The 15,649-nt window shown below is 35.0% G+C and overlaps 1 protein-coding gene across 1 annotated transcript in view; it reads right to left on the minus strand.

The window, feature by feature from the left end:
• Positions 1 to 3,843: 3,843 nt before the first annotated feature.
• Positions 3,844 to 15,649, minus strand: part of fam13b (family with sequence similarity 13 member B) — a 106,563-nt gene continuing 94,757 nt past the window's right edge. Inside the window, exons 22-25 of the mRNA XM_030146196.1 lie at positions 15,388 to 15,502; positions 15,069 to 15,339; positions 9,764 to 9,865; positions 3,844 to 7,403 (exon numbers count right to left, since the gene is read on the minus strand). Of these exons, the coding sequence (XP_030002056.1) occupies positions 7,280 to 7,403; positions 9,764 to 9,865; positions 15,069 to 15,339; positions 15,388 to 15,502 (612 nt within the window). The 3' untranslated portion in view covers positions 3,844 to 7,279. The remainder of the gene's footprint in view (positions 7,404 to 9,763; positions 9,866 to 15,068; positions 15,340 to 15,387; positions 15,503 to 15,649) is intronic.

The following is a 15,649-nucleotide window of genomic DNA, read 5'->3' on the forward strand; positions in this document are numbered from 1 at the left end:
GTATGTATGTGTATACATATGAGTATGTATGTGTATACATATGTATGTATGTATGTCTATACACATGAATATATGTATGTATGTATGTGTATACATATGTATGTATGTTTTATACACATGAATGTATGTGTGTGATGTATGTATGTATGTGTATACATATGTATGTCATGGTATGTCTGTACACATGTATGTATGTATGTATGTATGTGTATACATATGTATGTATGTTTATACACATGAATGTATGTGTGTGTGTATGTATGTATGTGTATACATATGTATGTATGTATGTGTATACGTATTTATGTATGTGTATATATATATATGTATGTATGTATGTGTATACACATGAATGTATGTATGTATGTGTATACATATGAATGTATGTATGCATGTATGTATGTGTATACATATGTATGTATATATGTATGTATGTATGTATGTATGTATGTATGTGTATACATATGTATGTCTATACACATGTAGTATGTATTGTATTGTATACATATGTATGTCTATTACACATGTATGTATGTATGTATGTATGTGTATAATATGAGTCTGCATGTGTATACATATGTATGTATGTACGAATGTATGTCTATACACATGTATGTATGTATGTATGTATGTATGTATGTATTGTTTATACACATGAATGTATGTGTGTGTGTAGTATGTATGTATGTATGTATGTGTATACAATGTATGTATGTATGTCTATACACATGAATGTATGTATGTATATACATAGATATGTATGTATGTATGTGATACCTATATATGTATGTATGTTTGTATGTATTGTGTAGTACATATGTATGTATGTATGTATGTATGTATGTATGTGTAACATATGTATGTAGGTACTGTGTATACGTATTTATGTATGTGTATACATATGTATGTATGTATTGTCTACCTATGAATGTATGTATGTATGTATGTGTATACATATGAATTGTATGTATGCATGTATGTATGTGTATACAATGTATGTCTATACACATGTATGTATGTATGTGTCTACAAATGGATGTCTATACACATGTATGTAGTATGTATGTATGTATGTATGTGTATACATATGAGTATGTATGTGTATACATATGTATGTATGTATGTCTATACACATGAATATATGTATGTATGTATGTGTATACATATGTATGTATGTTTATACACATGAATGTATGTGTGTGTGTATGTATGTATGTGTATACATATGTATGTCTATACACATGTATGTATGTATGTATGTATGTGAATACATATGAATGTATGTATGTATGTATGTGTATACATATGTATGTATGTATTTGTGTATACATTTGAATGTATGTATGTGTATACATATGAGTATGTATGTGTATACATATGTATGTATGTATGTCTATACACATGAATGTATGTATGTATGTATGTATGTGTATACATATGTATGTATGTATTTGTGTATACATTTGAATGTATGTATGTATGTGTATACATATGAGTATGTATGTGTATACATATGTATGTATGTATGTCTATACACATGAATGTATGTATGTATGTATATACATATATATGTATGTATATGTATGTATGTCTATACACATGAATGTATGTATGTATGTGTATACATATGTATGTATGTTTATACACATGAATGTATGTATGTATGAATGTATGTATGTATGTGTATACATATGTATGTATGTACATGAATGTATGTATGTATGAATGTATGTATGTATGTATGTATGTATGTGAATACATATGAATGTATGTATGTATGTATCTGTGTATACATATGAATGTATGTATGTATGTGTATACGTATGTATGTCTATACACATGAATGTATGTATGTATGTATGTATGTATGTGTATACATATGAGTATGTATGTGTATACATATGTATGTATGTATGTCTATACACATGAATATATGTATGTATGTATGTGTATACATATGTATGTATGTTTATACACATGAATGTATGTGTGTGTGTATGTATGTATGTGTATACATATGTATGTCTATACACATGTATGTATGTATGTATGTATGTGAATACATATGAATGTATGTATGTATGTATGTGTATACATATGTATGTATGTATTTGTGTATACATTTGAATGTATGTATGTGTATACATATGAGTATGTATGTGTATACATATGTATGTATGTATGTCTATACACATGAATGTATGTATGTATGTATGTATGTGTATACATATGTATGTATGTATTTGTGTATACATTTGAATGTATGTATGTATGTGTATACATATGAGTATGTATGTGTATACATATGTATGTATGTATGTCTATACACATGAATGTATGTATGTATGTATATACATATATATGTATGTATATATGTATGTATGTCTATACACATGAATGTATGTATGTATGTGTATACATATGTATGTATGTTTATACACATGAATGTATGTATGTATGAATGTATGTATGTATGTGTATACATATGTATGTATGTACATGAATGTATGTATGTATGAATGTATGTATGTATGTATGTATGTATGTGAATACATATGAATGTATGTATGTATGTATCTGTGTATACATATGAATGTATGTATGTATGTGTATACGTATGTATGTCTATACACATGAATGTATGTATGTATGTGTATATGTATGTATGTATGTATGTATGTATGTATGTATGTATGTTTATACACATGAATGTATGTGTGTGTGTATGTATGTATGTATGTATGTGTATACACATGAATGTATGTGTGTATGTATGTGTATACATATGTATGTATGTATGAATGTATGTGTACACATATGTATGTATGTATGTATGTATGTGTATACGTATGTATGTATGTGTATACACATGAATGTATGTTTGTATGTATGTGTATACACATGAATGTATGTTTATATGTATGTGTACACATATGTATGTATGTATGTGTATACATATGTATGTATGTATGTGTATACGTATTTATGTATGTGTATACATATGAATGTATGTATGTGTATGTATATATGTATGTATGTGTATACATATGTATGTATGTATGTGTATACATGAGTATGTATGTGTATACATATGTACGTACGTATGTCTATTCATATGAATGTATTTGTGTGTATGTATGTATATCTATACACATGAATGTATGTATGTATGTGTATACGTATTTATGTATGTGTATACATATGTATGTATGTATGTATGTATGTGTATACATATGAGTATGTATGTGTATACATATGTATGTATGTCTATACACATGAATATATGTATGTATGTATGTGTATACATATGTATGTATGTTTATACACATGAATGTATGTGTGTGTGTATGTGTATACATATGTATGTATGTATGTCTGTACACATGTATGTATGTATGTGTATACGTATGTATGTATGTGTATACACATGAATGTATGTTTGTATGTATGTGTATACACATGAATGTATGTTTATATGTATGTGTACACATATGTATGTATGTATGTGTATACATATGTATGTATGTATGTGTATACGTATTTATGTATGTGTATACATATGAATGTATGTATGTGTATACATATGAATGTATGTATGCATGTATGTATGTGTATATGTATGTATGTATACATATGTATGTATGTATGTATGTATGTATGTGTAAACATATGAATGTGTGTGTGTGTATATATATGTATGTGTATATGTATATATATACATACATATATACACACACATACATATCATCTCCACGTATTTCTACACCTATGTGTTTATAAGCATGTTTATACAAATGTGTATGCGTGTAAATATATTTTAGTCAAGAACCAGGAAAAAAGTGGCAAGCGTCTAAATTTAGTCTTTATTTCCATGTGTAAATGTTTGTTACTGATTGTATTTTGTCATCCTTTCATTAATGAAGAAACAACAGAAAAAGCATTCACAAAGTAAGAAAAAACATTTATAGATACATACGTACATACAATATATTAATATGGTAGAGCACAGTATCACGTGTACAGACCAGGAGCAGGTGAACGCTCTCTGGTCCAAGAAGTCGCAGCAAAACTCTACGTCAAAGACATGATGGAGTGTTTTCCAGAAGGATATCTGCAGTTCCGTTAAAATACAAACATCTGGTTCTCGGACTCGTCTGAATAAATCTGTAGTCGTCTTAGAAAATCACTAGTAGTTGCTGGTTTATCGAGAAGTTGATCATGTGTGAAACGGTTCCGTTCTCAGGAGATGTGAGCGCTGTCTTTGTGGACGACTTCTGCTGCGACTCCTGCGTCTGTGAAACGACCATGCATGTTCAATGGTACGTGAAAACATCTGTACACACAACACAGTTACAGTTGACAACAGATGAAGCACATGTGAGTTTTACCACTCTGTTGCAGGCACAATGAAAAACAGTTCAGATTTTTAGAAAACCAGGCGCCAAACAAAGTTTCTTTGTCTCAAAAAAAAAAAAAGAATAATGAAAAAGAAAAGCCCTTCAGAGACGGATGATGGATTGTTTCCACTTTTTGATGATGATAAGAACTGGAATGTTTTCAGATAGGACATCTGTCATTGGCTTTTCAATCCCTCTTTGTCTCACGTCAAATGTTTTGGTTTTCAGCAGCGCCACCTCTGACATTATGCTGACAACAGTGGTAAAAACACACCCAGCCACGTCCCAGCAGAGTGTGTCTGCAAACGAAAACGAGGAAAGAAACACCATTGTACCTCACACACACTCAGACACAGTCGATCCAACGGAGCCTGAACCAAAGCGTAGAACCTCCACGCAAAATGGGATTATTGCTGCTTCTTCATGGCACAAATAATAGAAACAATACATGTTATGTTATTCATACTATTATGTTCTCTTTTGCCATGCAAGCGCACTACAGTACTGCTTCTAGATTAGCTTATATTACACAGAGCGACCAAATCAATCAGAAAACAAAGCAGGTTCATGTTGGAGAAGCCACACACAGTGCCAGACTAAGTCTACAGCTGCTTTTACAGTTAGTGAGTAGATACAAAAGGATCCGAACTACTGTCATGTCCACACAGAAGAAGGGTTATGAGTAAGAGCAGGATTTAGATTGAAAAAACCAACACATTCTCAGGGCATCACATATAATGAACCAAAAAGGGGCCAAACGCAATGTTTGAAATAATTTAAACATTTGTGACATTCATTCCTTCGGGTGTTTTATATACAGTATATATTTATATTTGTATAGAAGTAGTGCTTCGTTTTAGAAATACAAATGAACACAAAACACAAAGGGCTGCATTCTGGGAATGCTGTGCAAATAACATCTTTACATCGAACCTCTTCCTCCTCCTTTACCGTCCGGACACACACACACACACACACACACACACACACACACACACACACTGCTGCGTTTCTAAAATTACAACTGTTCAACCACAAACAGTTCACCTCATTCGTGGCTTCTTCATCAGAACTGTAGGTCTAACTCATGGCAGGTAAACGTCTGTCGGCTGAATGGCTTTTCCTACAGTTAAACAAACGGCCTGTGGACGATGAACCCACTAAAGCTAAAGTTCAAACTGCTGCTGTCCTCCACACACACACACACACGCCTGGGCTCCTGTCGTACAAAAACATGGCTGTTACAGAGAAGACCACGCTGACGTCGGCCTCCGTCAAAACCCAAACTGACTCCGCCCCTCCCCCCCCCACACACACACACCTGCCAGCAGGAAACCACGCCTCAGACGTTTGTTTTCGTCGTCGGTAAAGCGTCAGGAGTTAAAGCAGTGAAAGTACGCAGCTGACATCAGTGCTGGCGTTCAAACACAAACACACTCAAAGCCTCCGTCAGCCTCACCAGAGATGAACCTCCAGAAAACCAGATCAACTGGATCCCAGCTCACGTTCAAGAAAAGGAAACCGGACCAGAACCAGCGTGGACGCCGGTCCCGCTGCGACCCCCATCAGCCCCCGGACCCTTCGCTGCAGCACTGAACACAACACGGAACACAACGGGTTGAAACGTGTGGATCAACAACAACTGCAACAGCTACATTTATCTAACGTCTTCAGGCTAATGCTGCGTTTACAGGCGATCAGGAATTTAGAAACTCTGATGCGACTTTACCAGAGACACTTGAAAGCAGCACGAGAAGCCCGTGAGAAATGGAGCGCGGCGTTAACACTAATGCAACTCCATCCTGTCCACAAATATAGCAAAACATGACAAAAAAAGGAAACTCGTGAAGGACAGAAACCGATGGAAAAAAAACCTCGTCAAACTTCTTTTTCGTTCTCGAATGAACATCAGCGTCACAAACAAACAAACAAACGTGTGTTTACTCTGAACAAGTACAAGCACAGACTGGTTTTAGATTTAGTGAAGTCTTGAATCTGTGGGTGAAGACGCAGGAGCTCGATTTGACCGATCGACTCCCTGAAAGTGAAGGACGTTTCAGACCGTGTGACGTCCACAAACAAAGTCTAAAAACGCCGTCGTCACCGTTCGATGAAGAGAAAAGACATGAGTCAACCAAAGAAAAAGTAAAAAAAAAAGTCTTTTCCTCTGATGAGGGAAATGAGAAATCAAGTGCACAGTTTTCAGTCAGGTTGGGGCGATGAGGATGATAATGTTTTTTTTTTTGTTTTTTTTTCCTCCCAGGCGTCAGCGGTTCAGACGATAAACGGGCAGATGAAGCTGCGGGTCGATGTAAACCAGGTGAGTCGTGAGTTAAGTGCGACCGGTCGTGAGGCTGCATTCGTGTCAGTGGGAAACGCCAGATTTAACAACAGTTTGGATTTGGCCAAATAATCTTTGGAGTTTTCAGTTTTAGCGTAAAATCCAAATCTGTCATAAAAGCGTACCGACGAGGCTGACGTGAGCCTTTTTCGATCCTTAAATCTAAAAATCCGACCCGACGGGGCTCCATTACAAACACCAGGAACTGTCGCAGTGTCTCCAAATAACTTAGATAAAACTATTTAAGTGCATTTTGTTTCACAGATATGTCAATATTATATTAAAATTTACTCTTTGATTGCGATAAGACACTGTCCAGTCTGACGTTTTTTTTTTTTTGTGCGTATTTCACCAAGTCTTTGATTCTGACAATTTGCGTCACGTTTGTCTCGTTTCCCGTGACAGGAATGCAGCGCGACGGGCCGTGGCGGCGATGTGTGCGTATGGTTGTCGGCTGTCGCGCCTCTTTAACACCGGATGTGACGTTGTCTGACGGTTGGACGACACCTCCGTGGAGCGGCGGCGTCTGCAGAGCGGAGGTTCAGATGGACTTGGAGGAATCCTGTTTGCTGATGAGGACTTCCAGGAGGCGGAGCTTGGCCTTGATCCTCTTGTACTCCCTGTACTCCTCCAGCATCGGCATCCGGTCCTCCTTCTGAACGTTTCTACATCAGCAGCAGGAGGAGGAGGAGGACATTAAAGAACATCTACACTTGAACCTAATGAACGTTTTACATCGAGGAGAACAGGTGTTAAACACACGGGCCAAAGGGTCCAGTCCCTGATGTGAAAAACATGATTACACCGAAGATAAGAACAGTGAAGGGTTGAACTCCTTTTAGTTCGGGTTCCACACACAGAACAGTGGGACCTCCAGTAAAATAACAGCACACTAACTTATGAATGACTCCACATTTTCTTCTTGTTTAATGTGAAAAAAAAAAAAATTACATTATGCTCATAAATAATGACAACTCCAACTTTCCCTTTTTTTTTTTGGTCCAAAAAACATACATTAAACTATTCTTTAACAAAAAAAAAAGTGAATAACCTGAACAAACATAAACCTCAAAGGTCTAAAGAAAATGAAGTCCAATTTTAACAATATTCTGCCTGTTACTAAATGTAAATATTAACTACTCCAAATTTTCTCTGTTTAATGTGAAAAAAAAATTACATTATGCCCAGAAATACTGACGAATTCAAATTTTCTCTTTAATGTGAAAAAAAAGAAATTATGCCCATAAATGTTGACTACTCCACATTTTCTCTTTAACGTGGAAAAAAAAAACAAACGAAAAAATTACATTATATCCATAAATATTGATGACTCCAAATTTTCTTTTTGATTTAGTCCAAAAAAAACATTAAATTATGAAAATATTTACATTAAACTATCCTTTCACAAAAAAATGTGAATAACCTGAACAAACATGAACCTGAAATGTCTAAAGAAAATGAAGTCCAATTTTAACAATATTCTGCCTGTTACTAAATGTAAATATTGACAACAAATTGTCTCTTTGTTTAATGTGAAAAATAAAACAAAATAAATTTAGATTATGCCCATAAATATTGACTACTCCAAATTTTCTCTGTAACGTGAAAAAAACAACAAAAAATTACAGTATACCCATAAATATTGTCTACTCCAAATTTTCTTTTTGTTTTAGTCCAAAAAAACAACATTAAATTCTGAAAATATTTACATTAAACTATCGTTCAACAAAAAAATGTGAATAACCTGAACAAACATGAACAACTTGAAATCTCTAAAGAAAATTAAGTGAAATTTTAACAATATTCTGCCTGTTACTAAATGTAAATATTGACTACTCCAAATTTTCTCATTGTTTGAGGAAAAAAAAAAAAAAAAGAAATTATGCCCATAAATATTGTCTACTCCAAATTTTCTTTTTGTTCTCGTCCAAAAAATAACATTAAATTATGAAAATATTTACATTAACAAACGATCCTTTAACAAAAAAATGTGACTAACCTGAACAAACATGAACAACTTGAAATATCTAAAGAAAATTAAGTGAAATTTTTAACAATATTCTAAATGTTTTGTGCCTTTCGTAGATCTGATCTGAAATGCACATGTATAAATGATAAATAGAGGCATATTATTGTTAAAATTGCACTTATTATTCATAAGAAATACCCGTTTTTCCAGCTTTGTCACGTCTTTTTTGCTTGGATAGTTTGTATGTGTAAATATTTTCATAATTTTGTTTTTTTTTTTGCACTAAAAACAGAAAAATGTAGTAACAAAACATTTAGTAACAGGCAGAATATTGCTCAAATTTCACTTATTTTTCTTAAGACATTTCAGGTTCATATTTGTTCAGGTTATTCACATTTTATTCTGAAAGGATAGTTTGTATATGCATTTTTGTATACATGATTCAGCCTCGAGTGGATCAGACCAGTAAAATAATAACATAATAACCTATACATGATAAATCCACATTTTTAGTTTTGGTTTTGTGTGGAAAAAGGTAAAATTACATAATGGAAATGTTTACATTTACAAACTATCCTTTAAGACAATGAACGACCAGAAAAATAAGTTCAATTTTATCATTTACACATGTGCATTACAACTTACAGATCACAGTGGATCTACAAATACATAAAACATTTAGTAACAGGCAGAATATTGGTAAAATTTCACTTATTTTTCTTAAGACATTGCAGGTTTTTCATATTTGTTCAGGTTATTCACATTTTATTCTGAAAGGATAGTTTGTATGTTCATTTTTGTGCTGCAATTTTTACTTTTTTCACATTAAACTAAGAGGCAAAGTTTGGAGTTGTTATTATGTTATTCATAAATATTGTCTTTATCTGTTTCTAAAACGGGAAACGGTCAATAACTGGAAAATTCTGTAAGGGAAGATATTTTTCCAGCAAATGAGAGGACAGGTGAGAAAATTTAGAAGATGTCTGTCAAATACTAAAACAGATCAAACTGGGCGGACTGTTTTTCGGAAAAGATGACGGGACGTCTCGTATTTACCTTCCGTTATGTTGATAGAAATCTTCCTCGAACTCTCGGATGGTCTTCCTCAGCTTCTTCTTCTCCGCTCTGGCCTTCCACAGCTGTTCCAGCAGCTCTGGCCTGAGGAACGATGGGACACATGAGCATGCAGTTAAAGGTGTTTGAACTAAAAAAAAAAAAAAAGTCCAAACATGAGTCGTCCAGGTCATTATTAAGGAATGAGGGGCAGATTGGGGTCAGCGCGGACAGGAAGTGACCCGGTGCTGTGACGGATCAGCTGTCACGATCCCGTCCAGGAAGGAGGAGCCCGGACGCCAAAACCTGAGCCGATAAAAGTAGATTAGAACCGGTGTGCGTTTATGAGCTCGGTGACACATTAAACTGATTACACACTCGGCAGACAAAACTGTTTCCGCGTTATTCCTGCCGTCGTCCGCGCGCTCGGCGAACTGTCAGATCGGGACGAGACGAAGCGATGCAACTAATTTAACGGATAAACAGCGTCCGCCATGTCTGTGTCCTCACTGATGGAACTCAGGTTGTTTTGTTTTTTTTAATCCTCTTTCTTTCCAAGCACCAGCACCACAAACCACCCAGGTAGTGAGAGAGATGTTGTTAAGCCCACAAACGTGATAAAAATGTGCAGCTTTTAACGTAATAACACTGGGTTACAAAAAAAATGTTTTTTGCAAGTTGTCTAGGTTTTTTCAACTGAATTAGGACCATTTTGCACCGCTAAATCCAAAAATGACATCTGCTTTTCTCAGTCAGGTCAGGTTTTTTTGCTAATTTGATTCAGAAAAATTTGATCTTCTCACAAAATTGATTACATTTTTGTGACTTTATCAGTTGATTTTTTTATATAGTTCTCACCCAAAATAGGTTTTAAGAGAAAAAAAATCATTTTCTAACAGGATTCCTGTTAGGTACAATGGTGTATTCACCGCAGATGTAGCAGAATACGTCAGGCTTATTTTTGCAAGATCTTCTAGTCGAAGCCATTTCATTCACCTGTAATATTAAAAAAAACATTAATGATAAATTGGCAAAAGTAAAATCTTCAGAACTCGTTTATTGCAAGAAATAGGAAAGAATTTTGTATCATATGATGTGAAAATGCCCATAAATGTAAGCAAGAATGTTAAAAAGCCAATATGTAGCATAGTTCAGAAAGTTGACCTGATTGAAAAAAATTAATGTGATTTTTGGATTCAGCACACCAAAATTATCCTAAATCAGCTCAAAAAACTTAAACAATAAATTTGTTGTTGACCAGTGTTATCCCACAAATGTAGTAATTTTCCCACAAACGTAATACCACATTTCCCACAAAAGTAATAATTACTACTGGGACTGTAAAAATCTTCAGTTTCCAAAATTGTAATAACTTCCCACAAATGTAATAAATTAGTACCTCGCTTATGCCTCCCTCAAAAAAAAAAAAAAAAAAAAAAAAAAAGAAATCTCTGGTCACCCTCGTGCACAAAAATATCCATGCACACGAAAACTCTAAAATCAATCTACGTCAACATTTTTTTTTTTTTTTTAAATAAATCTCTTAAACAACTTCCCCCCTGCTCAAAACTACCAAACATTCAACAGTTTTCAGGATTTTAACCCTTTAAATGCCAGTTTAATCATTTGAATTCTAAATTCTAATTAAAAAAAAAACAAAAATTTTTATATTTTCCATAAAATAAATAGTAGGTGAGTGAAACACTGGTGGTGATTCGAACCTTGGATAGGTCAAAGATTATCAACAAAACTGATTAGATTGCATTAGTATTTATCAGAGAAATTATGCTTCATATAAAGTTAGAAAAAATGAGGTGCACCCTAAATAAGTCTGTCAACAAATTTAACAAAATACGGGAGTCTGTTTTACTCTGTGTGAATATGTTACCTGGCCTGGAACTGTAAATACATTGTAGTTGTGTATATTATTATTGATCTGTTTTGTTTATTTATTTTCTTTCCTTAAATGTATCAGAATGCACTGTCTTGTTATGCGTGTTTCGTTTGTATTGCCTTTTTGTTCTCCTCTAGGGGTTCTGTGTGTTTATCATGTCTGGTGTCAATCTTTGTGTTATGAACACATTATTTGAAATTATAAATGTTTTATTTGTTAAATGTTGAAAAGTTCTATAAATGCTGAAAAGTTCTATAAAGTAAAAAAAAAAAAAAGCTGCCTATTTTTATTACGTTTGTGGGATTAACAGACGTCCAGGCTCCGAAGGGAAAACACTGTGAATCTCACTCCTCTACTAACGCAATGCAAGTCTTCACTAGCGTCAGCGTGTTGCTATGGTAACCGCTGTCCGCCTGTTACATCACCTCAGCGTTCCTGGCGATGATGTAACAGCGAAACCTCTTGAAGGTGTGCCGTTCTCGGGTGGCACCGCGGAACCGTTTGGCCTGAAAAGTATCTCATCGTTTCCGTCTGGTTCTGGTTCCACATAAAGAAGCTCAGGGACGTTTCCTTCGGTCGCCATGGAAACTGGATCCTCACATTCACGTGATGAGGACTTTAAAAGACATTACTGTGTTTTTCTTCTTCTGCTGTGTCCGTTTCGGCTTCGTTTCACGCGTGCAGAAAGAGTGTGTATAACTAGAACATTCTATCTATCGTCTATTCTTGTATTTTATTCTTTTATTTTGCTTTTCTGTGCAGGACTTTGGTCCACTGCGGTTGTTTTAAAGTGCTTTACAAATAAAGTTGGATTGGAACATTCCCAGTGATCCATACACACATGAACAGAGATCTAAAACATTGTGTTCGTCTGTAATTGTGACTTCGATGCAGATGAAATTTTATGACTAATTCATGCAGAAAACTGTTTTTTAAAGGGTTCACGTAATCTCTTCTCTTGCTACCGTATTGGTATGAAACAGGTGAGGAAAAGACCATTATCATCCTTCTAGACCACGAGCATCGAACGTACGCTACATGGAACGAATTTGCAAACATCAAGACTGTCAAATTTATTTTAGTTCAGGTTCCACATTCAACCCAATGTGAGTCGGACCCATAAAATAATAACATAATAACCTATAAATAATGACGACTCCAAACTTTCCCTCTTAGTTTAATGTGAAAAAGGTAAAATTGCGTTACAATTTTTTTTTTTTACAAACTATCCTTTCAGAATAAAATGTGAATAACCTGAACAAATATGTACCACCTGAAATGTCTTAAAAAAAAACTGGAAAAAAAGTGAAATTTTAACAATACTGTGTCTGTTAGTAAATGTTTTGTGTATTTGTAGATCCACTGTGATCTGTAAGTTGTAACGCACATGTGTAAACGATAAACTGAGGCAGAATATTGTTAAAACTGAACTTGTGTTTCTGGTTGTTCATATTCACATTTTTTAAGGATATTTGGTAAATGTTAAAATTTTCATCATGTTATTTGATGTACGATTACTAATTTGTAGCATATTCATTTATTGTTGTCAGGACTGTGTTGCTGTAAATTCACTGATGTGTTGTTTTTTCCCCCCTTTTTTTTTTTTTTTGGGGGGGGGTGTTGAGCCGCATTATGTAATAAATTCCCATTATGTAATAAAAGTTCAAAATGTAATAAGAATGTCACGTCATCTTGTAATAAAGCTGCATTATGTAATAAACTACAGGGTGGGGAAGCAAAATTTACAATATTTTGAGGCAGGGATTGAAAGACAGTGTATGACCAATTAGTTTATTGAAAGTCATGAGAATTTATTTGCCACAAGAAAATGGACATAATAGAAAATGTTTTTATTCTATGTGTCCTCCTTCTTTCTCAATAACTGCCTTCACACGCTTCCTGAAACTTGCGCAAGTGTTCCTCACATATTCGGTTGACAACTTCTCCCATTCTTCTTTAATAGTATCTTCCAGACTTTCTCGTAATAGTTTTGCTCATAGTCATTCTCTTCTTTCCATTATAAACAGTCTTTATGGACACTCCAACTATTTTTGAAATCTCCTTTGGTGTGACGAGTGCATTCAGCAAATCACACACTCTTTGACGTTTGCTTTCCTGATTACTCATATGGGCAAAAGTTTCTGAAAAGGTATGGATAATAGTGTTAGGTATGATTATGACATCAATATATGTTTGGTTTCAAAACAATTGACGTAGTGCCTGCTGAGAAAAAACAACTAAATGTTCATTGTAAATTTTGCTTCCCCACCCTGTACCTCAGTGCATTATGTAGTAAATTTTTTCGCATTATGTAGTAAGTTATTACAATTTGAGAAATTTATTACAAAATGCACTTGACACATTTTTATTTTCATCTTTAAACTGTGTGGTTAAAGTTATGATTACATTACCTGTAGCTCCTGTGACTAATTTCTTCTAAATTGCTCTGAAATTCTATTAATTTGGATTATTACATAATGAACCATGTTATTACATTTTTTTAAAAAATAAAAATGTGTCAAAATGTGTTGACGTAATTTATTACAAAATGTGTCAGCTTATTACATAATGCGGCTTTATTACAAGATGACGTGACATTCTTATTACATTTTGAACTTTTATTACATAAGGGGAATTTATTACATAATGTGGCTCAACGGGGGGGAGGGGGTGTTCTGTGTCTTTTTTTGTAAAAATGAATAAATATATCTTCTAAAAAAAAATCATCATGTAATTTTACTGTTTTCACACAAAAACAGAGAAAAATGTTTAAGTTGTCAACGTTTATAGATTATGTTATTATTTTACTGGTCCTACCCACTCGACGCTGAATGTGCGACACGCCTGGTTTAGACAAAATTAACGTCCTTTGTAAAATGTTGAATATGCTGAGACACATACAGGGGTTGGACAAAATAATGGAAACACCTTCACCTCAAGATGATAATGCCCCAATCCATACAGCTAGAATTGTTAAAGAATGGCATGAGGAACATTCTAATGAAGTTGAGCATCTCGTATGGCCGGCACAGTCCCCAGACCTCAACATTATTGAGCATTTATGGTCAGTTTTAGAGATTCAAGTAAGACGTCGATTTCCACCGCCATCGTCTCTAAAAGAGTTGGAGGGTATTCTAACTGAAGAATGGCTTAAAATTCCTTTGGAAACAATTCACAAGTTGTATGAATCAATGCCTCGGAGAACTGAGGCTGTAATTGCCGCAAAAGGCGGACCTACACCATATTAAATTATATTTTGTTGATTTTTTAAGGTGTTTCCATTATTTTGTCCAACCCCTGTATATGTGAAGAACACTTGTGTCCTTCTGTCTCAGCTCTGGAAACATTAGGTTTCAAGTGTCAGTCTTAAACTCCAGGTTCTAACAGGTCGTGTGTTGTGGTGTTGGTTCTTACATGGAGGAGGCGTTGGAGCTCGACAGCCTCAGGTCCATGGCCAGTTTCCCCGACCCCTCCTCCACCTTGCCTCTGACTGGCCCTCCCGTCTGGCTCTTATCTCTCAGTGGGTAGTCGCTCTGTCTGTCGTTCTGGCTCCTCTCGCCGTCGCTCAGACTAACGGGGTCCATGGCCATGATGACTTCTGAACTCTGCATCTCCCCTCCGCTGCTCTCTGCCTCCTCTTCCTCCTCCTCCTCTTCCTCCTCATCCCTGTCCTCCTCCTTGTCGTCTTCTTCTTCTTCTCCTCCTCCTCCTCCTCCTCCGCCGCCGCCTCCACTTCCTCCTTTCTGCTCGTCTTCCTCCTCTTCTTTGATCTCCTCCCAGAAATGGGCGGTTTCACCCTCGATGATTGGCTGGAGGGTCTGACTCCGCCTCTTGCTGGAAGGGGACACCTGGGAAATGGAGGAGAGTGACATCGGTAGGAGTTAGAACATGTATTAAAGGAATGATATGATCAGACTGAAGGGAAACTGCATTTGTTCATGAATTAAAACCTCATTTATTTGCACATAATCGCATTCGTTTTTTCTGTTTATGAC

The sequence above is a fragment of the Sphaeramia orbicularis genome, chromosome 10, assembly GCF_902148855.1.
Source record: "Sphaeramia orbicularis chromosome 10, fSphaOr1.1, whole genome shotgun sequence".
NCBI classification, from domain to species: Eukaryota; Metazoa; Chordata; class Actinopteri; order Kurtiformes; family Apogonidae; genus Sphaeramia; species Sphaeramia orbicularis.